We start from the raw sequence: 25,239 nt of genomic DNA on the forward strand, positions 1-25,239 counted from the left end.
ATACTTAATAATAAAGTTTACTCTTCTAAACACATTTTGTAGCACATTATGAGAAGCAATGACTGTCAGTTAGCTTAAAGTGTAATGGCAGTATTAATAAACTGCTGTCCTCAAATTCATGAAATTTTTATCTGGTAATACGGGAAATGTACATATTAATGAAAATTTTATGTCCCAAAATACAAGATACATTAAAATGAGAGCTGTATCAGAATTAGGTTGTTACGTATGATCTACCCGCTAAAATGAGAGAGAGTGTAAGTTGACAACATTAACTTTCGTCAGTATAACTTTCCCCTTCATTGGTTAAGTCCTGGAGGTCACTACATCTTTCAAAGAGCTCTCAAATGTCAAACTTTAAACTTAATTTGAATAGCCTAATGGCAATGTAACTGATCACAATAAGTGAGAAATCAGGGTACGAATTTTGACCAGCACAAATTTTCATTGTCGTCTTTCCATTATACGACTGATGGTTTCCCATATTCACAACTGCGAATATATTTCTTTGTTTATAAGTTTTCAGTTCCAAGCTGTTTGAGTGACCTTCCACCACATAAAAATATTACTAAAACATTGACTAATTGCTTCATAAATTTGGTTTTATGTCATTCACAATAGTTCAGGACTCATTTAGGAGGCTGTTTCCCTTGCTATAGATGGCTGCTGTTTGTTCGTTGTCTAGTAGCAACTGTGTTACTAACCAGTAAGTAAATAAAGGAAACGAAACCACTTGCCTGTAGCGAACTAGTGTGTGAAGAATATTAATGCGTAAAAGAAAGGGCTATTCACAGTACCTTTCGAGCTCGTGGTCTTTTTCTAGTGAAAGTGCCTGTGGGACCCTCCCGCCATCTTTCCCACCCCCCCTCCAGTCATCTTGACCACCCCCCCCTCCCGCCATCTTTGCCACCAACACCTCCCGCCATCTTTGCCACCAACACCTCCCGCCATCTTTGCAACCAACACCTCCCGCCATCTTTGCCACCAACACCTCCCGCCATCTTTGCCACCAACACCTCCCGCCATCTTTGCCAACCCCCCTCCCGCCATCTTTGCCAACCCCCCTCCCGCCATCTTTGCCACTCCCCCCCTCCCGCCATCTTTGCCACTCCCCCCCTCCCGCCATCTTTGCCACTCCCCCCCTCCCGCCATCTTTGCCACTCCCCCCCTCCCGCCATCTTTGCCACTCCCCCCCTCCCGCCATCTTTGCCACTCCCCCCCTCCCGCCATCTTTGCCACTCCCCCCCCTCCCGCTATCTTTGCCACACACCCCCTCCCGCCATCTTTGCCACAGACCCCCCTCCCGCCTTCTTTGCCACACACCCCCTCCCGCCATCTTTGCCACACACCCCCTCCCGCCATCTTTGCCACAGACCCCCCTCCCGCCTTCTTTGCCACAGACCCCCCTCCCGCCTTCTTTGCCACAGACCCCCCTCCCGCCTTCTTTGCCACAGACCCCCCTCCCGCCACCTTTGCCACACACCCCCCCTCACGCCATCTTTGCCACACACACCACCCTCCCGCCACCTTTGCCACACACACCCCCCTCCCGCCACCTTTGCCACACACACCCCCCTCCCGCCACCTTTGCCACACACACCCCCCTCCCGCCACCTTTGCCACACACACCCCCCTCCCGCCACCTTTGCCACACACACCCCCCTCCCGCCACCTTTGCCACACACACCCCCCTCCCGCCACCTTTGCCACACACACCCCCCTCCCACCACCTTTGCCACACACACCCCCCTCCCGTCACCTTTGCCACACACACCCCCCTCCCGCCATCTTTGCCACACACACCCCCCTCCCGCCATCTTTGCCACACACACCCCCCTCCCGCCATCTTTGCCACACACACCCCCCTCCCGCCATCTTTGCCACACACAACCCCCTCCCGCCATCTTTGCCACACACAACCCCCTCCCGCCATCTTTGCCACACACAACCCCCTCCCGCCATCTTTGCCACACACAAACCCCTCCCGCCATCTTTGCCACACACCTCCTCCCGCCATCTTTGCCACACACCCCCTCCCGCCATCTTTGCCACACACCCCCTCCCGCCATCTTTGCCACACACCCCCTCCCGCCATCTTTGCCACACACCCCCTCCCGCCGTCTTTGCCACACCTCCCCCCTCCCGCCGTCTTTGCCACACCTCCCCCCTCCCGCCGTCTGTCCCACACCTCCCCCCTCCCGCCGTCTGTCCCACACCTCCCCCCTCCCGCCGTCTGTCCCACACCTCCCCCCTCCCGCCGTCTGTCCCACACCTCCCCCCTCCCGCCGTCTGTCCCACACCTCCCCCCTCCCGCCGTCTGTCCCACACCTCCCCCATCCCGCCGTCTGTCCCACACCTCCCCCCTCCCGCCGTCTGTCCCACACCTCCCCCCTCCCGCCGTCTGTCCCACACCTCCCCCCTCCCGCCGTCTGTCCCACACCTCCCCCCTCCCGCCATCTGTCCACCACCTCCCCCCTCCCGCCATCTGTCCACCACCTCCCCCCTCCCGCCATCTGTCCCACACCTCCCCCCTCCCGCCATCTCTCACCTCCCCCCATCACGCCACCTGTCCCACCCCTCCCCCCATCACGCCACCTGTCCCACACCTTCCCCCCACCACGCCACCTGTCCCACACCTCCCCCCCCCATAACGCCACCTGTCCCACACCTCCCCCCCCATAACGCCACCTGTCCCACACCTCCCCCCCCATAACGCCACCTGTCCCACACCTCCCACCCCATAACGCCACCTGTCCCCACACCTCCCCCCCATCACGCCACCTGTCCCACACCTCCCCCCCATCACGCCACCTGTCCCACACCTCCCCCCCATCACGCCACCTGTCCCACACCTCCCCCCCCCCCCTCTCTCTCTCTCTCTCTCTCTCTCTCTCTCTCTCTCTCTCTCTCTCTCTCTCTCTCTCTCTCTCTCCGACCCGTCCCCCCTCACGCCACCCCTCTCTCTCTCTCTCTCTCTCTCTCTCTCTCTCCGACCCGTCCCCCCTCACGCCACCCCTCTCTCTCTCTCTCTCTCTCTCTCTCTCTCTCTCTCTCTCTCTCTCTCTCTCTCCCCCGCCCCTCCCCCTTCCCGCCATCTCTCTCTCTCTCTCTCTCTCTCTCTCTCTCTCTCTCTCTCTCTCTCTCTCCCGCCCTTCCCCCTTCCCGCCATCTCTCTCTCTCTCTCTCTCTCTCTCTCCCGCCCCTCCCCCTCCCGCCATCTCTCTCTCTCTCTCCCGCCCCTCCCCCTTCCCGCCATCTCTCTCTCTCTCTCTCTCTCTCTCTCTCTCTCTCTCTCTCTCTCCCCCGCCCCTCCTCCCTCCCACCATCTCTCTCTATCCCACCTTTCCCCCTCTCACCCTCTCTCCCACCCCTCCCCCCTCCCTCACTCTCTCACACCCCTCCCCCTCTCGCCAACTCTCCCACCCCTCCCTCACTCTCTCACACCCCTCCCCCTCTCGCCAACTCTCCCACCCCTCCCACTCCTCTCTCTCCCGCCCCCTCTCTGTCCCACCCACACCTCTCTCTCTCCCGCCCACACCCCTGTTCCCCCCCCCCCCCCCCCCCCCCGCCACCGCCCTACCTTGCCATTTCCCCTTACATGTTCTACCCTTTCAACTGATTTCGTCTTGGTACACAACTGCTGAATTGTCTGTTTGGACATCATGTCTCGCAAGATCCTGCTCTACTCTCCTTGTAACACTTTCCCCAAGTACATCATCCAGGCAACTGCTCTAATTGATAATCGGTAATCAGTCTCACTGCAAGCAAGGTAGTGTTTGAGTGCCCGTGTGGTTGTTTATTTGAATGTGTGTACTTTTGCTAGAAAAAGAGTAAGAACTCAAAAGCTATTGTGAGCTCTATTTCTATTGTGTGTCTATGCACTGCACATTAGTGGTTAGCTTTGCCTTGTTTTAGTATTGTTCCATCCAGGATTTTCCATTATTGTTGTTTTTGATCTGTGGTAGCTTTGACATAGGATTATGATCTTAGTGTGGCTTCCTCACCACCTTCTCCTGACAAATTTTTAGTAGGCAGTTATACTGATGGCACACTTTTACTTGGCCCCTGAGTGAAAGATGCTGGGAGCGGAAGCTTGTGATTGGTTCGTAGCTCACTGGTTGCTGAGACAGGCCCCACCCACTTCTCCCAGAGTAGCCAGCTTGTAGATTATAAAAGAAATGAAGATGTAAGGGATTAATACTTCGCAGAATTGACAGAGTATGGATAGTGAGGTGCTAGAAGGTCCAGGTACAGTCTTTTCGCACACTTTTGCTGTGGTGAGGCAATGAGCATAAACATTCCCGAGCAGCACAAAGTTGGGCAACTTCCTATAACCATAGAGGGGCAAAGTAAGTGTGTGACCAGTACATAAAATTGGTAATGAATATTATCATTTTGGAATGCTACGTTGCTGTTACTGCCAATCTTAATAATAAGTGCACTTCTCTCCTTGTGTTTTCAATGGATGTAATATTTCCTCCTCATTTTGTTTTTGCTTTAGTGTGTGTGTTTATATAGCAATATTTTTCTGTGCCTCATTTTTATATAAATGAGAAATGGTAGTCGTGAGTTGAATTACTCTCTTTCAGTTCTGAGGGCATTCTGTCTCACAGTCTTGTTTAGGATGAAAAGTCTTTAAGAATTTCCAAATGGGTTCAGACTCAATTCAGAATGAAGCACCATTTAATTACTGTCTAAATTATTTAATAATGTAAAACGTTTTGTTATTGTTTTGTCTGGTAGTTATCTTTGGTATCACAGAGGTCTAGTGGAATGCTTTTTATTTGTGCAAAAGACTGAGTCTGTTGGTAGCAGTGTCGTTGTTGGTGTAATTGTCTTCTGTGATTGGTTTTCTTGTTTCATGATTACATTACATTTATTTATCTCATCACTCAAAAAATGCCCCTTTTGTCACCAACTGGCCTCAGGTCCTGTATCATGATGTTATAATTACGAATCTTAAGTCGTCGTCATGTAAGGAGGGCATACAAGAAAAGAAATGTCTTGCAGTTGTTTTCTGAGAGAGGTGCATGAAAGACTGTTACATGTTCATGAACTGCGAAATGGAGCAAGTGAGTGCTATTCAAAGGAAAAATCAACGCCATCATCTCCACCTTCCTTCTACCTTTCCCTTCAATTATTTGTACTGCGCTCAACAATATCTTCTTTATACAGTAACATGGTTTTGCCCAGGGCAGCATCATCAGTGTTGAGGAGTGCCAGCTCATAAATTATGTGGTCTGTTGTTCTTTTTGACCTGTTTAATAATGTTCAGAATCCATGTTTCAGTTGTCACTTGTTTTTGAATTGTGGAATCGACTGGCCATTTGGGCATGGTTGTCTGATATGACTACCATTGTGGAACCCAAACTCCTAGGGCTTCCGCTTTAGAGTTGCGCAGCAGGACTTTTAAGCCTCTACAGAGATTAGACGCCTAAATAGTCAGGTGAACTCTGCACATCTGCAATCGGTATCTCTTTCAGGACTAGGATACTATGTGCTTTGCCCAAAACATTCACCCCATTGCTATTGCATTTTCAAGAGAGAAAAAGAATAAAGGAAGGAAAGAAAGGAAGAAACATAAGGAGAAAATGCCATTGTCTTGACTTGAAAGTGGGTCTCATTTTTCCAAGAAGTGACCTACTTGTGGTGAGTCTGAACTTGTTCACCAAGGTCCATTTACTATGAGACAGATGATGTCAAGCTCCAAACTGTCAATACACTGTTGTGATGCAACCATTAGCAGCCAAAGCATGAATAAGCTCATCCATAGGAGTTTTCTGCTTGGTGTCAGTTGAGCTGCGGTTGCTGATTTGTCAAGGCTTCATTCTTACTTGCCATGTATATATACATGATATCCCATGTTAGCCATAGACACATCTTGATGGGAACAATGCCAAGCACTTGATTGTCTTGGACTCACTGTTCCCGAGGAAACTACTCCAGATTCGATCTAATGGTGCAAGTTTCTCAACCTTCACACAGAACTTAGTGATAGTACCTTTGTGTACACTCATGTCTCTCAGCCTGACCATGGTGTCAGCTATACCTTCATCATTGGCATTTTTGGTATCAGCTTCAGAAACACTGCTCAGTATTTACAGCAGAGCTCTCACCTCGTTTCAGGCCATGCAGTATACTGGGCAACTCAGCATAAAAGACTACAGCATTGACATAGACAAATTTGATGTTCTAACAAGGGAAGGCAACCTTGCATTGAAGACCACTAGGAAATGATAAAAATAAATGTGGAAGAAGTGGTACTAGAAGTACTTAGATAAACGAAGGAAGAAAAATCCGAGATTTTCAGAAGAATGTGAGCAAAAAGTGAAAGAAAGAAGAGTGACAAAGGAAAACACCTACAAGAGGATTCCAGTGAAAGTAAAGAAGCATCTGAAAACGTTAATAGAGAAACTAAAAATCCTCTCAGAAGGAATAAGAGAGAACATGTGGGTAGCGTAATCAAAAGACCAAAGAAGGATAAAAGGGCTGGGAATAAAAGAGGTTTTTACAGATCAGTTACATTTTTCAGAAAAAGATATATACCACAGATGTGTGGCATCAGAGATAAAAGTGGCAGTACAGAACTGGAAAGATCCAAGGTATAGAAATTTGGAGGGAATATTTCGAGGAGCTTCTAAATTTTGAATATGGAAGTGAAGAAATGGAGCAACAACATGATCATCAGAGGGTAGATCCCTTCATGGAACCATCGACAATGAAAGAGACAATAGACTCAATCAAAATACTCAAAAACAACAAAGCTCCAGGAAGAGATGGCATATAACAGCTGAATTGTTTAGAAAGGGAGGAATAAAAATTGCAAAACAAATACACAAAGTTCTTACAAACATCTGGAATGAAGAAAGAATGCCAGAGGAGTGGACAGAAGCGATAAAAATACCAGTTCATAAAAAGGATGACAAACAACGGTGCAGGAACTACAGAGGCATCTCATTAATTAGCAATACCTAAAAAGTGTTCTCAAAATATCCTCCAGACAAAATTAGAACCATATTTAAGAGATATAATAAATGAGAAACAAATGGGATTTATGAAGAATCATTCAACCACTGGCCATATATTAATACTGAAAGAGGGCATATCCAAATATTGGAAGTACAACAAAACAATGGCAATACAGGTTGTTGATTTTAAGAAAGCCGTGATACTATATGCAGAGATAAGTTGTGAGAGAAAATGCAGAGATTCGGAATACCGAAGAACATCATAAATCTTTTGAAAGTGACACTGAAAGTCTCAAAAAGGGTAGTGGAAATGGATGGAGAATATTTCAAGGCCTTTGACATAAAAACAGGAATCAGGCAAGGAGATGGAATATCACCCCTCTCATTCATCATTGTAATACAGGAAGTGTTACATGCTGAAGGGAAGCAGAAGAGGAAATTAAAATGGGAACAAAAATAAATTTACTGGTCTTTTCATATGACGTAGCGCTAATCTCTGAATATCTTGGTGACCTTAAAATACTAGCAAAAAGACTTTCAAAAAGGAAAGGAAGCTGGATTAGAAGTAAATGACGAGAAAAAATATTCATGAGGTTAAAATGAAATTACAGAACAAAAAGATGGGAAACACTGTAGATGGATAACTATACGTTTGAAGAAGTAGGAGAGTTTAAATATCTGGGTGTAGTAGTTAACAACGAAAACAATGAGAAGCAAGAGAGTGAGGTGAGGATCAAAAGCTACATACACACTCTGCATCATACACACTCAACAAACTACAGTCATTTAAAATTTTTTGAGGAGGAACCGAAGTAAAAATGTATAAAACTGTAGTCAGACTAGTATTACTATATGGGGTAAAATATGGAAAGTAGATAAATGCAGGGAGAGAAAGATAAATACAGGGACAGAAAGATAAGTTTTTGAAAATGAAATCCTGTGAAAGATATTTGGACTAATGTATGAGGGAGGAGAATGGTGAAGATAGAAAGAACAGGGAGCTGTACAGTGAACCGGATTTAGTTGTGGGAGCCAAGAGAAGAAGACTAAGATGGACCAGCCACATCTATAGAAGAGAGCAGGGATCTTTACTGAGAGATGACTCGAGGAATAAAACGGAAGGCTGAAGAACTTTAGGCAGGCTGAAAATGAGATGGAGAGACCAGGTCGCCAAGGATCTCTAGGTACTGGGAGTAAGAAAAGATGATGCCGAAGACGGAATACTGTGCAAGAGGCTCCTTGACGAGGCCAAAAATAGACTGCAGTTTGTGGGGTCAGAAGAGTAAGAGTAAAGTAGAGTAGCAATATGGCAAAGGACATTTAATCTTTAGTTTGGGATATCCATTTCTATGCAGCGTTTTTTGTGTACTCTTCACCAAGAGGAAGCCCTTGTTCTTAGCTCTCTTTCTTTCTGTCAATTGGGCGTAACGTGTAGTCGCTTTTAACTCCTTTTTTGTTGTAGTGCTCTATGGTTCTAACATGGGCGTCTATGACCTTATTTGTTTTTGTGCCATAAAACGAAATGAACTAACCCCATTGTTTTGGACAGTATTATATTCAGCACCTGCGTAGTTCAGAGCTGTACTCCACATAAGCTGACTAGGCATAAATAATTCTATGAAACAAAATAATGAATGTGATTGAAGAACATTGTTCGTCTGATTGCATAAAAAAGAAAATAAAAAAAAAATTGTGAAGTATTTTCTCTGTAAGACTCTTTCATTTATACTACAGAAAAGAATTAGAGAACAGTCCTTGTACAAAAGAAGTTCCATTTTCACTATCAGATTAGGTATGTGTCCATATGGGTGTGTTGGTTGCTTGAGTGTTTTTTAAGTGTAGCATTTATTGTTACTGTGTGAAAATGCACCAGTCTGTGAGAAATCTTCCAGTATTGTCGCCAGTTTGAAATTCACTTTGATCGAGTTAGTAAAAATCAAATGTGTCCATCACTAAAGATGTACTATCAAAAGAAACCATTTACAACAGACTTCAGGACATTTTTAAGAAAGATTTAATTGAGGACATTGCTGTTAAATTTTCAAAGTAATGTACATTTATAGGAATGTCATTGCCTGTATAGACTGTATAATTCTTATTAGGTTGTTCCCATTAAAACTGAGTTGCAACTGTTGTTTTTGAAATCAGTTTGTTTAATTGTTGTTTGGATTGCTGCTTCTTTTCTTGCATGTTGCTGCTTGCTATTAAAATTGTTTTGCTAATTTTCCATGTTTTTGTGATGCATGGAGTTTTTGAATGGAATAAGAATGAAGCTAGTCTGCTCAATGGACCTTGTAGTAAAAATTAATTTGTTTTTTTAATAGTTAATGCCGAAAATTGCTAAAGATGTGGTGAGCATTCTAAATATTGTAGAAAGACTCTATTATCCATGGTAAAGATTGAGGACAGAGATTTTTTTTTTAATGTTAATCTTTCAAAAACCTCAATTGTTGTCCAGTTCATATCTGGTCACATAATTTCAGTGTTCCTCACTATATTATTAAGTGATTAGATGTGGAACTAAAAGAAAATGTAAAAGATGAGTTGCTGGGTTATTTTAATACAGTTCTGTACTACACTAAGATTGTTTCGGTAGTATCATTAAAGATCCTTCATAAATTGCAGAGTTGCAGATCCTTCCCAAAGAGAGAATCTTGGAATAATTGTGCAGTACAAGGTCAAAGTGAAGCTCTGTCTGGGTGCACTTGGAGGGTACGTTGAATGTTAATTTACAGTTCCTAATTTCATTTATTCCTTCCTTCCACTTCTTACTCTCACCCTTATGTTCTTAGCTGTTTGTATATAATCCTAAATTCATTTTGTTACTAGCAACGCTTCTCAAGTCTGTGCTGTTTCCTGTACCTGTAATTTGTCATTTTAATACTGAAGTACTGCATTTTCTAGTGTTTATAATAAGATATTAACTGCTTTCCTTTTCTTGATTTTCTTTACACTTCTCCCTTCTTTGTAATTCTTAAAATGTTTAAGCATATTTTTTAAAGTTTCCATTACTATGCAGATTTATTTTATAAATTTCAGATGTATTGTTTTAATGTAATAAACAGATTGTTAATAACCTCTTATCACTGTTATTTGTGCTGATCATTTGTTCCTTAAATTCCTCAGATCTACAGAAAATTTTATAGTCATGTAAAACTAACATAGTCAACGTTTGGTTGTTGTTACAGTGTATTAAAATAAGAGTAGATATTGCTGTTCAGAACTAGATTTACGTTTTCTTAATGAAAAAATGCAAGATATTTTTTTTGGTGTCTGAAGTTTTATTTTAATTCAAATAATTCTCCAAAGACCCTGGTCTGATATCTGCTTAAATAAATTTCATGTAATAGCTCTTCTTCTTATGGTATACTTAGTTTGCTGCTGAAATATAAGTAATTTATTTTATTACTGGTAACAGATTTTTGCTGCAGGTTAAGAGGATTTGCTTTTCTGTAAGTGCACTCTCACTGCTGCAGCCAGATGAGGGACAAAAAGAGGGATTGGGCAACGAGGAGTTGTTAGTTTTGGGAGAGATAAACAGGTGACACTCTGAGGCAATGATGAAATGGAGATTAATGCTTACAATGAATCACAAAACTGAGGCAGTACCAATTATTAGACAGCCGTTTTGTGTGTGTGTGTGTGTGTGTGTGTGTGTGTGTGTGTGTGTGTGTGTGTGTGTGTGTCTGTCAGGTGGGAGGGTGACAGCATTACAGTTATGGGATATACTTTGTAAATTTCAATTTCAGAGACTTGATTGCCGAGCTGCCGTTTATTCTGATGCATCCTAAACCTGAAGAAGAGCCAGCACCATCTACAGCCCGGCCATCTCCATCACATGCAGTAAAGGAAGGTGGTGAAGATGTTGTGCCTGTTGACACAAACCTTATCCAACTTGATACGTAAGTATTTCCTTATGGTCTTTGTTTTATAGCACAATTACACCAACGGGCCAGAAAAAGAAGTTTTTTTTTTTTCTTTTATATCATTCATATGTTCGCCCATTACACAGATTTAGATTTTCTGTGGTTTGCTTGAATGTATTAAGGCAAATGCGGACTTGGTCAGCTTAAAAATGCACCCCCTTCTTTCTTTTTGTAGTCCTCATAATCATATTTTTTAATAACCTGAAAGAGAACACGAGTGTTATTGTTTGTTGAACTACGGGAGAAATATTGAGGCATATGGTAGCCATGCTGATCAGTGGAAATGCTTTCCAAATGGATGGATGCATGCATGTGCGTGCATGCGTGCCCTCCCTCCCTCCCTTCCTCCCAAAAAAAACACACACACACACACACACACACACACACACACACACACACACACACTACCTCTTGTGCCTCCTGGCTGCTGTGTCAGTGAGAATTTTCATTATTTATGTGGTGGGTATTGATTAAACCTTGTATATGTATTAGTATTAATTTTGAATATGGAGACTATAGTCTGGGAGACGAGTCTTTGGTATTGACAGCTCGGTAGCATCTTTCCGTTGCCTAGCGACCGCAGGCAGGCAGCCAATGACGGCCTGACTTTGAGCGGGTAGCAAGGGCCACGTTGCCGCTCTGAAACCCGGTCGTGCGCGCTTATGAAACTTACCAGTGTCTCGCGTGCAGGCGGTGCGGTCGTTCGTCTGAAGTTGAATTCGCAGTTTATTTCGTTTTTGTTGTTTTTAGTGTTTCTTTGTTTATGTTTTGTTGTAAACAATGTCTAGTGCGGCGGGTAGTACCAGCCCAACACAAGAAGTGAAACGGAGGAAGAAGAGTGTGCTACACACCCAGGCCCGTGAATTCGTGTGCTCTGTGAGGGATTACTTTGAGAAAGAAAAGGACAAAGGTGAGCCCTTAATTCCTGTTGTTCAGGTTGTGAAGAGAACTGCAGCAGCATTGAAAATAAGGAAGAACACTGTTGTAAAGATAGGGAAAGAACAGTATAGTGTAGGTTGTGACGAGAGTGGCACAACAAAGCTGCACACACCAGGAAAGAAGCGACCGAGAAATAAGCAGGTGACAGCTTTGGACGATTTTCAGAAAGACGCTATTCGTCGTCATATATACAGCTATTATAAGAGAAGGGAACATCCCACTCTATCTAAATTACAGGTGTCGCTTCAGAAAGACGATCTTTTTAAAGGGAGCAAATTTTCATTGCGTACAGTGTTGAAAGACATAGGCTTCAGCTATTCACTGTTTAACGGACACAAAATATTAATGGAAAGGACAGATGTAGTTGCATGGCGGTGCAGATTTCTGCGCAGGATCATGGGTGTGGAATTCGAAAGTATAGTGTGGTTAGATGAAACTTGGGTCAATGCCAGCCATTCTTTACGTAGAGGCTGGAATGATGGAACGCCCGAGGGGACAATGGCAGTGCCTGTTGGCAAAGGAGGGCGTATTATTGTCTTACATGCAGGAACATCGAAAGGTTTTGTGCCAAACTGCTTGAAAATGTTTCGGTCAAAAAAGACGGGAGATTACCATGAAGAAATGAACAGTGTAGTATTTCAAGAATGGTTCGAGACATCGCTTATGACGAATCTGACAAGTCCATCAGTGATTGTTATGGACATTGCGTCTTATCATTCCGTTGTTCACGATAAGGCACCAACCTTGGCAACAAAAAAAGACGATATCATTCAGTGGTTGAAACGGCGAAAAGTAGATTTCGGAGAAGATTTAAGGAAGGCGGAACTGCTCGAAATTGTGGCACAAAAGAAACCCCAATTTCAAACGTATGTAATTGACGAGATTGCTAAAAGGCACGGGCATGAAATCGTTCGGCTTCCTCCATACCACTGTCACTTCAATGCAATTGAAGGAGTGTGGGCGCAGATAAAAAACTACATTGCTGCAAACAATAAAAAATTCACGATCTCTGAAGTGGAAACTCTCCTTCCAGCAGCTATCAATAAAGTGACAAGCGAGACGTGGGCTAAAATTGTAAACAGCACTGCAAGTGCCATCAGAGAGGCGGCCAAAACCGAAGGGGTTGTGGAAGAATGCATCGAAAATTTAATTATACATCTGGGAGAGAGCAGTGATAGTTCGAGTAGTGCTGAGGAAGCAAATGTCAAATCAGATTCTGACAGTGATGTGAGTGGTGTTTTTTCCATTACAGTAACTACAATGTATTCAGGAATGTAAGGAGGGAGTTTGCTATCGATATACAACCAGATCATCATATTGTGAGTACTTTCTTCAGATTATAACTCTTAATACACTGACCAATTATTCTGTAGCTTGTAGTAGAACAAATTAATAATGCTAATACTTAACAATGGAAACCAAAACTGCTAATGTTCAACAACTTGCGAAAATAGTTTTCATTTCAGTTGTGAAGTTTAACAAATAACTTTATTATGTTCCAGCATCTTGTACTAAATAGCTCTTATCAGTTTTTGAGTTAATATATTTCAAGCATCAACTTTAAATAAATTCACGCGTACCAATACGACTTGTATTTTGTCTCGCTTTTATTTCTGCTGCTAGAGAATGCGTGTAGCAGACAGGGCGCCGTGTGCTGTGAGCCACATTCGGCAACAGCGTCGTCTGCCCGCCGGAACTGTCAGTACCAATCACTCGTCTCTAGGACTATAAGCAGTAACATTCTAGTTGTGTGTCACTGTTACATTTTTGCTTTTAATAGAGAGCTTCAATTCTCCTGCATCTGTCCTGTCGTTTTCCGTCCTTTCTCCCATTACTATCTTAAATATGTTGATGAGAGTCTTATACTGTATATCAAAATCAGTTGCTTCTTTATATTAGATTACGAGATGAAATTAGAAATTATGAATTACTGAGTGGACAGAAATAATAATGTGGTCCTTGTAGCAGCAAACTGCTTTGTCATAAATCTAAACTAAAACTTATATAACTTGAGTTTTACTTTATAATTGACTGCTTGTATTGTTAAGTAGTTATGATTTGAACTGTTATTTGGTCATTATTTTCACAGGGAAGGAATATGCCCTGATCAAGATGATGATATAATCTTTGAAGATTTTGCAAGACTGCGATTGAAAGGTGCAGAAACAGATGCTTAAAAATGGTCATCGTTGGAAAAAAAAAAAAAAAAAAAAAACAACATTTCGCTTCTTCATTGTGCACAGAAATTACTTTGTGTGGAGTAATAAGTGACACTGCAATAATCACAGCAGTGAATCCTTTTAACTTGAAGGTTGCAACTTCCATTTGAAGCTCTGGGGTTTCACTTGTAATTTATATGCTTCTTGAAGTAACCAGAGGTTTCAGACAATAGAGGAAGTGATAATGGCATACGTGTGAGGTGGGGTGGCATTTTCTGGTGTTGAATGATTGGTACTGAATAACAACATAGCCATTTTCATTTTGATATTTTTTGTATTGCATAGTAATACAACACTCCCTTCACCGTATTCTACCGTTACCTTATGTTGCTACACATTATTTTAGTTACGTGTCATCAGTCTGAGCATTTTAATTGGTATTTTTAGTGAACTCTCTCTCTCTCTCTCTCTCTCTCTCTCTCTCTCTCTCTCTCTCTCTCTCTCTCTCTCATATGTTGACCTAGTCAGGAGATAAGGACTGTAAGATACTTGTCGTTTGTACAGTTTTTAACCATAGACAAGATTCTGTTGTTATTTCTTATCCTGTAGGTAATGACTTATTTTAAACTGGAATAATAATCCAGTTGCTGCAGCCTGCAATAATGTAATACCTTGTTTGCCTGTGCACATAGGCCAGTACATGATAGTCTATAGAGGTCATTGTGTATTGCTATAGATTGTGTTCCTCTTTAATCCAGTCACCAGAGATCAATTTCTTTTTGTTGTTGTGTGTACTTTTGAATGTAAAAGAAACTGTAGAAATGTTTATCAGTTGTTATTGAATATTGGTTCCTTAAATTTTGCCAGTATTCATGGTATGCACCACATGTAAACATCCCGCATTAAACTTTTTAAATCAAATCTGTTAGGTGAGACATTGTTGTTTTTTTTTCCTTTTTTTTACTAGGGTATAACTAGATTAAAATATTGGAATCATGAGAGAACCATTTGATGTAATATTTAGAGACATTATCTTTTTTTCCAAAAACTAAAGAAAAAAAAAAAACCCTCACTCACATGCACAAGCTTGTGTTACACTGTAATAGTGTAGTCCGACCATGGTGTGAGGAAGTGTTTATTCTAAAGAATATTTGTGACTTCTATATAAAAAAAAAAGCTTATTTTTCACCTGGAAAATGCTGTTTTTCGTGCTCAGCTCTCTTGGTTGAGGCACAAAAATTCTCTCTCCCAGTTGGCATATTCGTATGTTTCCTAAATTTATATCTCAGTAAATATCTTAATCAATCACTTTCTTTGTGGGATGTCACTTTCTTCCTTTTATATTTATTTGACTTTCCTGTTCGATACATTTTAGTGCATTTCTTCTGGAACTGTGTATAGCAGTCCATAATCTCACAAGAATTATATTATTTGTTCTCTGATGATGATGATGATGATGAACTTTGACTCAATTACGTCATCATATTGTTGCCTTTTCATACATGGAAACAACAAGTAAGTGCACAAAACTAGGTCAGATAGGTGTGGCAAGAAAATTATGTCATTTTTGGCTGGCCATTCAAAGTCAATGGACAATTTTGGCAACAATCATCCTCATTCCCAGAGTTTTTTTAAAATTCACTGACCTGAGCCCCAACACAGTCTAGTTAATGCTGTCTTATTTTCAGTGGTCAGTCATTGGTCCTCGAGAAAATTAACAAACTGAATCAATGTTTTTGTCTCTTTTGGTAGTTAACAAATTTCCAGAACATGACTTGTCATCCATTAACATGTAAACATTTGTGGCTTGTGAAAACAATGTGCTCATCAGTCTTTCCCAAAGTGTCATCCTTGTGAACTGCTTTCACCATAATAGTGCTGCAACATTTTTGCTGAACAGAAAAAAATGTAACCATTTACACATTGTTCATGTAAATGTAACACCTAAGAAAATGAGATAAGAGCAAGCCAACTGCAACTGAGAAAATCCTTTAAGTGCAGATACAACCTTCCAGGGTCATCACAGGCAATACTAAACTCACAAGCTAATATATTATAAACATCCCTCTGTGCCAGGACAGGGTTTTATTGGAGACCTGTGGATATCTGTTGATAACGTGTGAAATAGCTTCTGATTTCAAACAAAGGAAAACCAATTGCTCAGTGAAGTTTGGTTTTATTAAAGAAACAAAGAAAGGAAAAAATGAATATAATCCATTGTGGTTAATGTTTGTTCTATGTCTGGGTTACATTTGTAAAACATACAAGGAGAGACTTCACACTCGGTGATCAACTTAGAATGCTTTGGAAAAAAATGGTTGCTACTACAGTATGTGAGAGGGTGAAATTAGTTCTAGTTGTATACACTGAAATATGAGCACAGTGTTATGAAATATTTGTAGCACAAACACCATGGAAACTTCGTATATATGAAATGTAGAAGTAGTTTTGCACAATACCCAAAAAGTGATACACTGTGAGGTTTGCTGTTTTTTTATTTTTATTTTTTTATTTTTTGCCAGATGTAGGCCACTAAGCCTTCCCCATCCACTCCTACTGTTTAAGATGGTTGTTCCTGGATGTCCCACTAGCCTATTCCTTACTCTGGTAGGAATTTTTGATATATTCTTTTCGCACATACACTGTCTACTACATGTTCATTTTGTATGATCACATATCAAATGCTTTGTTTCTTTTTTGCTGGTTATCGTGTGGCTGACTGTCTATTTGTGCAGTAATTCTCCTATGTCTCCCTCCCTATTCTAATAGTCAATTTCTCTTGAATCTCTTTCATTGGTTAGTTGCAATACTGCATTTCCATCTTCTATGACGTCAACTTTTCTTTGCAGGATTTGCACATTTTTATTCATCACTGGGTTTTTGTGGTTGTTAAAGATTGTTAGTCAGGTGGTGTAAGTGATCCCCATGATTTCAAATATCATACTTCAACTTACACTGCTGAAGATTTTTCTAGGTTCACAAATACAATGCTGTGAAAGTGTCCTGACTTTTCTGTTTGGTTGCTGAAAGCAAAGATGCAGCTGGTAGCATAGAGGATTAGCATTCATTTATTGGAGGTGGTGGAGGCAGGGGGGGAGGCTAAATTCTTATCTGCCATTATGTAGATGTCTTAAATTGCATAAGGTGAATGTTGTGATGGTTTTATCTATAAAATCATACTCAATTTCCTTCTCTATACTTGCCCTATCTCAGCTTGTGTTCAGTTTCTAATGACCACCTTGTTGAGAGGATGTTAAATCTGAAAACTTCCTTCCTTTCTCTTTTTCGTCATCCTCTTTTATGCTTCCTTCCATTACTAAGCATAGTGTCAAAATTGCACCGCTAGGCCCTTTTGAATTCAAACTACCTTTGCCCACCACATTTATAATTTCCATCTCAATTTTTCTACACATGCCCATGTTCAGCAGTTTGAAAGTGTCATGTCAGACTGACCATGTGCTAACTTTGACAATTATCTTCTCATATTACCTTTAATAGTGAGGTGATGAAAATTTTGCATAGAAGTGAAAAGTCTGCTGTTAAACAGATTTTGTCCACCTGTGAATTTTCACTCACTCTTCTAATGTAGTTGCTGTACTTTCCATAACTGTTTGTAACTCAGATGGTCTTTCCTCAAGTAGGCTGATTTAATTTCGTAGCTAAATGTCCAGCTGGTTTAGTGTATCATCCTTTATCATCCTTAACATTTATTGTATATTCTCCTTCCCTTGATAAGCTTAAGTATAGTCTAGTTATTTATGGCTTTATTGTCTCTTTACTTTCACCGTACCAGTGGTAGCCTGTCTGGTGTTAATCATTTGCTTCATTACATTCTACTCGGCTACTGTTGAATGACTTTCAACACTTGAACTAATTCTAGTGATTTTGTGTGTGTGTGTGTGTGTGTGTGTGTGTGTGTGTGTGTGTGTGTGTGCGCGCGCGCGCGCCAATTTCTCCATTACCTTTTTCATCTATTTTGCAAAGCGCATCCTGCCAAGAAACTTGCCTGCCTTCGTGAAATATAAGATATGTATTAATTTTATTAGATTAAGTCATACAATTTTGTGACAACTTCTACAACTTTGTAAGCAGATCAATGAAGTCGGCCATTCTTGCTATTTAATTACTTCGTTGGGCAGTGTGATATGTTGGGTTAATAAGTTGGAAGGTTATAGTAGTAGTGTCATCTCTCTTCAATCAGCTAGTATGGCATGGTTTAAAGTTTTTATAATACTGTTGTCAGTTACATTTTGTTTGTTATTAGTGCCCAATACAAATAACTTACAAAGCTTTAAGTTTAAGGATGTTGGATTTCTGTGTGAAGTATTGCCATTACCTGCTGAAGTAATTCCTGAATATTGGAAAACATTACAACAATAACTGGGAGTTGCAACCTTCCCACTTTCCTTTGTATCTCGTGAAACTATGAATGGAGCATTCTTGGATTCTTTTATTTCTGTTTTAAGGCTTATTTGATGTGATACAGTGTATGGAAGGATAATGACAAGTATTCTTTTAATACTGCAGTTTAGAACAATGTACCTACCTACTTAGTCAGTGCATGAATTTCATTCTCTGCCATTGCTTATTTAACCTGTTGTTGTTTCTGCCCGTTGTTGGACAGATTCTGTTGTATTCTTAAGGCTTTTATGGTTTGTATGCCTTCTTGCCTTATTGTATGTGAATGAAGATAGTGATTTCTGATAGACAGAATACACACAATTTTGAAGACATAATGTTCTGAGCAATGTGCTTTTGATGGTAATTCTTCATTTTTCTATAATTTTTAATGGGCTGAATCATAGCCACAGTTTTCACAATATATTTTTGGTACAGTTTTATAATACTTTATACACTTAATTAGGAACAAATACAGAGAGATTTTGTTATGAAAGTGCGGGTTTCTCTTAACTTTTTTTATTTGGAGAGAGTTAGAATATGATTTCAAAAATGTTACCAAAAAGCCACTATGAAGTTACCTCTTAGTGGTCATACAGTCAAATACTTCATTTCTAAAGGAATATTTGTTTGAATTAACATTCTCTGCAACAAGTTTCATAAGGCTGCAACATTCTTAATTTATACTTTTTACTTTTATGCCTACACATGTATATTTTGATGTTTGTAAACATTTTAAACTAACAACCAAAGAAATATTGTTTTGCATTTTGTGTAAATGATTTAATCCTGAGGCATTTGCCATGTTATTTATTCCATTTTGTTAGTAGCACAATTTGCAGTTTTGTATTTTGTAGCATCCCTTGTTAATGATTTAGCATAAGTTATATTTCAAGTGCTCAAAGTCTTTTGTTTATCTTGTGCTTATGATAGAATGAATGGTTGTATGTTTGTGTCACACTTAAATCATCTCGCGTATTTTAAATGTGTTAGCGTGTATGTATAGCTACCCTTGTGGCTGCCATGCCAAAGTGTAATATGATTTGGGTCGGGTTTATTCATACCTCAAAGCAACTAACTGAAACAATGTTCTGAAAAAAAAAAAATTATGTTCGTAGTTTTCCAGTTACTTATATAAAATGCAAAATGTATTAACAATGAAACTTGATGTTTTTTAAGGATATTTATCCTGAAATTTTTACATTGTGTGTGTTGTTCCTATTTAATGAAAGTGACTGCTAAGTACCAGTGACAGCATTACCACATGTTGTGTTGGATAAACACATTAAATGTCATAAGTATAATCATAGTGTTCGATAGTCGCAAGTTTATGTGTCTGTATTTTTGTTGTGTGTGCATGTGTGTATATAGAAGTGCAGGATTATTGATCCCTCAGATTTGTTAGTGTTTTGTTTAATACTTGAGTGAATGTCCATTCAGGTAAAATATATTTCTTATTATGAGGGTGATAAGTTATCTTACATCTTTTCTTTTTGGTAAATTCTGTAGCTAAATTATGCATTTATGTATCGTAATTATTTTGTGAAAGTGTTAAAAACAAAATTTCACTGCTCATGATTGCACTATAATAACTGAACTTAAAAGCTCCCAGTATGCAAAAAATTGTAACTTTGAAAAGACTTTCATCATTTGATTTCAAACTGCCATGTTATGGTCCTTTTTAATATGATTATTTTAACAAAGAAGGGTAAGATGTAAACGTGACATGTGAATAAATTTAGCATATTTTGTAAATAAAATTTAATGTAAGTTATTTTATACAGAAGTACAGTTACAGCAAATCAACTGAAATTTTTTATTATTTACTATACATTCCCTGTCCCATGCCTACACACATGTATGCATTGTGGCTAATGTCTGGCATCACTCATTCACTTGTGCCCTGAGAAGAAAACTGTGCACCCTTTAAACACAGTTGCAGAACAGTTGGTTGTGGATAACAACATTGGCTGTGGCTCATGTATGTTAAGCAACTTGCTGGTTGTAAAACCTGCAGTGAGCTTTCTGACAAATAGTTTATGAAAAATGTTAATTGTTTGGATTCTATATAAAACTACTACTACCCGGCCGAGCTTGGCTGTGGCTCAGTCTGCTTAAATGGAAAATGCAGAAAAGAGAAAGCACATACTTCTAATATGTATGGGAATTGGACATAAGTCCTAATCTCCTTCTCTCCCCTGTCTTTGTCTATCTCCCCCTCCCCTTCCTTTGTCCTCTTCCTCCTCCTCCTCCTTCCTCCCTCCCTTCCTTCCTTCCTTCCTCTATCTTTCTGAGCCTTGTTTGTTGTTATTGAAAATTCAGATTCTGTAGTAGTGCTCTATCCCTATTTATGAAAAAGTATGTAGTCTGTTGGTGGCGGCGGTGGTGGTGGTGGTGGTGGTGGTGGTGGTGGTGGTGGTGGTCTTCAGTCCAGAGAATTGTTTGATGCAGCTCTCCATGCTACTCTATCCTGTGCAAGCATCTTCATCTGTGAATAACTACTGCAAACCTTCATCCTTCTGAATCTGCTTAGTGTATTCATCTCTTCGACTCCCTCTAAGACTTTTACCCTCCACGCTTCCCTCCAATACTAAATTGGAGACCCCTTGATGCCTTAGAATGAGTCCTACCAACCAACCTCTTGTTCTAGTCAAGTTGTGCCACAAATTCCTCTTCTCCTCAATTCTGTTCATTACCTCCTCATTAGTTACGTGATCCACCCATCTTCAGCATTCTTCTGTAGCACCACATTTCAAAAGCTTCTATTTTCTTCTTGTCTAAACTAGTTATTGTCCGTGTTTCAGTTCCCTACATGGCTACAATCCATACAAATACTTTCAGAAAAGACTTCCTGCCACTTAAATTTATACTCTATGCCAAGAAATTTCTCTTCTTCAGAAACGCTTACCTTGCCATAGCCAGTCTACACTTTATATCCTCTCTACTTCGACCATCATCAGTTATTTTGCTCCCCAAATAGCAAAATTCATCTACTACTTTGTCTCATTTCCTAAACTAATACCCTCAGCATCACCTGATTTAATTCGACTACATTCCATTTTCCTCATTTTGCTTTCGTTGATGTTCATCTTATATCTTCCTTTCAAGACACTGCCCAATCTGTGCAGCTCCTCTTCCAGGTCCTTTGATGTCTCTGACAGAATTAAAATTAAAATGTCATCGGTAAACCTCAGAGTTTTTATTTCTACTCCATGGATTTTAATTCCTACTCTGAATTTTTCTTTTGTTTCCGTTACTGTTTGCTCAATGTGTGGATTGAATAACATCAGGGATAGGCTACAACCCTGTCTCACTCCCTTCCCAACCACTACTTCCCTTTTGTGCCCCTCGACTCTTATCACTGGTTTCCCATCTGAGCTCTTGATATTCATACAAGTGGTTCTCTTTTCTCGAAAGCTCTCTTTGATTTTCCTGTAGGCAGTATCTATCTTACACCCAGTGCTATGTGCCTCTATGCCCTTACATTTGTACTCTAGCCATCCCTGCTTAGCCATTTTGCACTTCCTGTCAATCTCATTTTTGAGACGTTTGTATTCCTTTTCGCCTGCTTCATTGACTACCTTTTTATATTTCTCTTTTCATCAAGTATATACAATATCGCTTGTGTTACCCACCCCGATTTCTACTAGCCCTTGTCTTTTTACCTACTTGATCATTTGGTGCCTTCACTATCTCATCTCTCAATGCTACCTGTTCTTGTTCTGTTGTATTACTTTCGCTCCCTCTCTACTACCTCTGGTTCTTTCAATTTATCCAGGTCCCATCTCCTGGCATTCCTACCTTCTTGCAGTTTCTTCAGTTTGAATCTACAGTTCATAAACAATAAATTGTGGTCAGAGTCCACATCTGCTCCTGGAAATGCCTCATAATTTAAAACCTGGTTCCTAAATCTCTGTCTTACCATTATATAATCTATCTGAACCCTTACAGTGTCTCCAGGCCTCTTCCACATATACAACCTTCTTTCATGATTCTTAAACCAAGTGTTAGCTATGATTAAGTTCTGCTCTGTACAAAATTCTACCAGGCAGGTTCCTCTTTTATTCCTTACACCCTTTCCATATTCACCTACTACTTTTCCTTCTTTTCCTAGTCCTACTATCGAATTCCAGTGCCTCATGGCTATTAAATTTTTGTCTCCCTACACTATCTGAATAATATCTTTTATCTCATCATATATGTCTTCAATGTCTTCGTCATCTACAGAGCTAGTTGACATATATACTGGTACTACTGTGTTAGGTGTTTTCTTGATGTCTATCTTGGCTATAATAATGCATTCACTATGCTGTTCATAGTAGCTTATCTGCTCTCCTATTTTTTATTCATTATTAAACCTACTCCTGCATTACCGCTATTTGATTTTGTGTTTATTACCCTGTATTCACCTGACCAAAAGTTTTGCTCCTCCTGCCACCAAACGTCGCTAATTCCCACTATAAGTAAGTTTAATCTATCCATTTCCCTTTTTAAATTAACTAACCTACCTGCCCGATCAAGGGATCTGACATTCCCCGCTCTGATCCAAAGAACGCCAGTTTTGTTTCTCCTGATAACGAATTCCTCCTGAGTAGTCCCTGTACGGAGATTAAAATGGGGGACTGTTCTACCTCTGGAATATTTTACCCCAGAGGACACCACCATCATTTAACCATAAAGTAAAGCTGCATGCCCTTGGAAAAAATTATGGCTGTAGTTTCCCCTTGCTTTCAGCCGTTTGTAGTACCAGTACAGCAAGGCAGTTTTGGTTAATGTTACAAGGCCAGATCAATCAATCATCCAGACTGTTGCCCCTGCAACTTCTGAAAAGGCTGCTGCCCCTCTTCAGGAACCATATGTTTGTCTAGCCTTTCAACAGATACACCTCCATTGTGGTTGCACCTATGGTACAGCTACCTATATTGCTGAGGCAAGCTAGCTTCCCCACCAATGGCAAGGTCCATGGTTAATGGGGGAAGGGTATAGTCTGTCTGTGTCTAAAAATACATTACAGGAATGTGTAAATATAGTAAATAAGTTGGAAAGGTACATTCTGAGTTTTTTTTTGTTTTGTTTTTTGTAACAATGTTTTCCCTAAATATACGTATATTAAAGAATTAAGTACCAGTATTAGAATTCAATGTTGTGACAAACTTTAAAAGCAATCAGTAAAGAACTTTTAGGAGATAACAATCTTGAACAAACCAACATTTAAATTTCTATAATGATTTCCCTTTTATTACATACGTATTATGTAGATACCAGTTGGCATTCCAGTAGGTACATAAAGAGTATTCAAGTGCAATGTTCTGTCAGTATTTCAAAGCAATCTGTGAAGAACTTTAGGAGATTTTAAACTAACATTTACATTTTTAGTTGTATATCTTGTAGCCTCCACTCTCCCTACACCTCACATAGTGAGATGGTGCAATGACAGTTTTGGTGAAGTCTTGTTAATGAGAAATAGGGTTCGCATTCCCAATTTGCCATCATGATTTGAATTTCATGTAGTTTCCCAAAATTTCCTCAAGCAGATACTGGGGTGGTTCCTACAGAAAGCATATGGCAGCATGTCTTGTATCTGAATTTTTGCTTAGTTGTTAATAATACTGCTAATGTTGTTGTTGTTGTTGTTGTTGTTGTTGTTGTTGTTGTGATCTTCAGTCCTGAGACTGGTTTGATGCAGCTCTCCATGTTACTCTATCCTGTGCAAGCTTCTTCATCTCCCAGTACCTTCTGCAACCTACATCCTTCTGAATCTGCTTAGTGTATTCATCTCTTGGTCTCCCCCTACGATTTTTACCCTCCACGCTGCCCTCCAATACTAAATTGGTGATCCCTTGATGCCTCAGAACATGTCCTACCAACCGATCCCTTCTTCTGGTCAAGCTGTGCCACAAACTCCTCTTCTCCCCAATCCTATTCAGTACCTCCTCATTAGTTATGTGATCTACCCATCTAATCTTCAGCATTCTTCTGTAGCACCACATTTCGAAAGCTTCTATTCTCTTCTTGTCCAAACTATTTACTGTCCATGTTTCACTTCCATACATGGCTACACTCCGTACAAATACTTTCAGAAATGACTTCCTGACACTTAAATCTATACTCGATGTTAACAAATTTCTCTTCTTCAGAAACGCTTTCCTTGCCATTGCCAGTCTACATTTTATATCCTCTCTACTTTGACCATCATCAGTTATTTTGCTCCCGAAATAGCAAAACTCCTTTACTACTTTAAGTGTCTCATTTCCTAATCTAATTCCCTCAGCATCACCCGACTTAATTCGATTACATTCCATTATCCTCGTTTTGCTTTTGTTGATGTTCATCTTATATCCTCCCTTCAAGAAACCATCCATTCCGTTCAACTGCTCTTCCAAGTCCTCTGCTGTCTCTGACAGAATTACAATGTCATCGGCAAACCTCAAAGTTTTTATTTCTTCTCCATGGATTTTAATACCTACTCCGAATTTTTCTTTTGTTTCCTTTATTGCTTGCTCAATATACAGATTGAATAACATCGGGGAGAGGCTACAACCCTGTCTTACTCCCTTCCCAACCACTGCTTCCCTTTCATGTCCCTCCACTCTTATAACTGCCATCTGGTTTCTGTACAAATTGTAAATAGCCTTTCGCTCCCTGTATTTTACCCCTGCCACCTTTAGAATTTGAAAGAGAGTATTCCAGTCAACATTGTCAAAAGCTTTCTCCAAGTCTACAAATGCTACAAATGTAGGTTTGCCTTTCCTTAATCTTTCTTCTAAGATAAGTCGTAAGGTCAGTATTGCCTCACGTGTTCCAGTATTTCTACGGAATCCAAACTAATCTTCCCCTAGGTCGGCTTCT

General features: G+C 40.4%; 1 protein-coding gene across 2 annotated transcripts in view; it reads left to right on the top strand.

Annotated features, from left to right (window-relative positions):
* Positions 1–14,051, top strand: part of LOC126247339 (beta-arrestin-1) — a 553,332-nt gene extending 539,281 nt beyond the window's left edge. For both annotated transcript variants that reach the window (XM_049948472.1, XM_049948471.1), the window contains exons 11-13: positions 9,594–9,680; positions 10,718–10,870; positions 13,923–14,051. In XM_049948472.1, the coding sequence (XP_049804429.1) occupies positions 9,594–9,680; positions 10,718–10,870; positions 13,923–14,010 (328 nt within the window). In that variant the 3' untranslated portion in view covers positions 14,011–14,051. The remainder of the gene's footprint in view (positions 1–9,593; positions 9,681–10,717; positions 10,871–13,922) is intronic.
* Positions 14,052–25,239: the final 11,188 nt, after the last annotated feature.

The sequence above is a fragment of the Schistocerca nitens genome, chromosome 1 (genome assembly GCF_023898315.1).
Source record: "Schistocerca nitens isolate TAMUIC-IGC-003100 chromosome 1, iqSchNite1.1, whole genome shotgun sequence".
NCBI lineage: Eukaryota > Metazoa > Arthropoda > Insecta > Orthoptera > Acrididae > Schistocerca > Schistocerca nitens.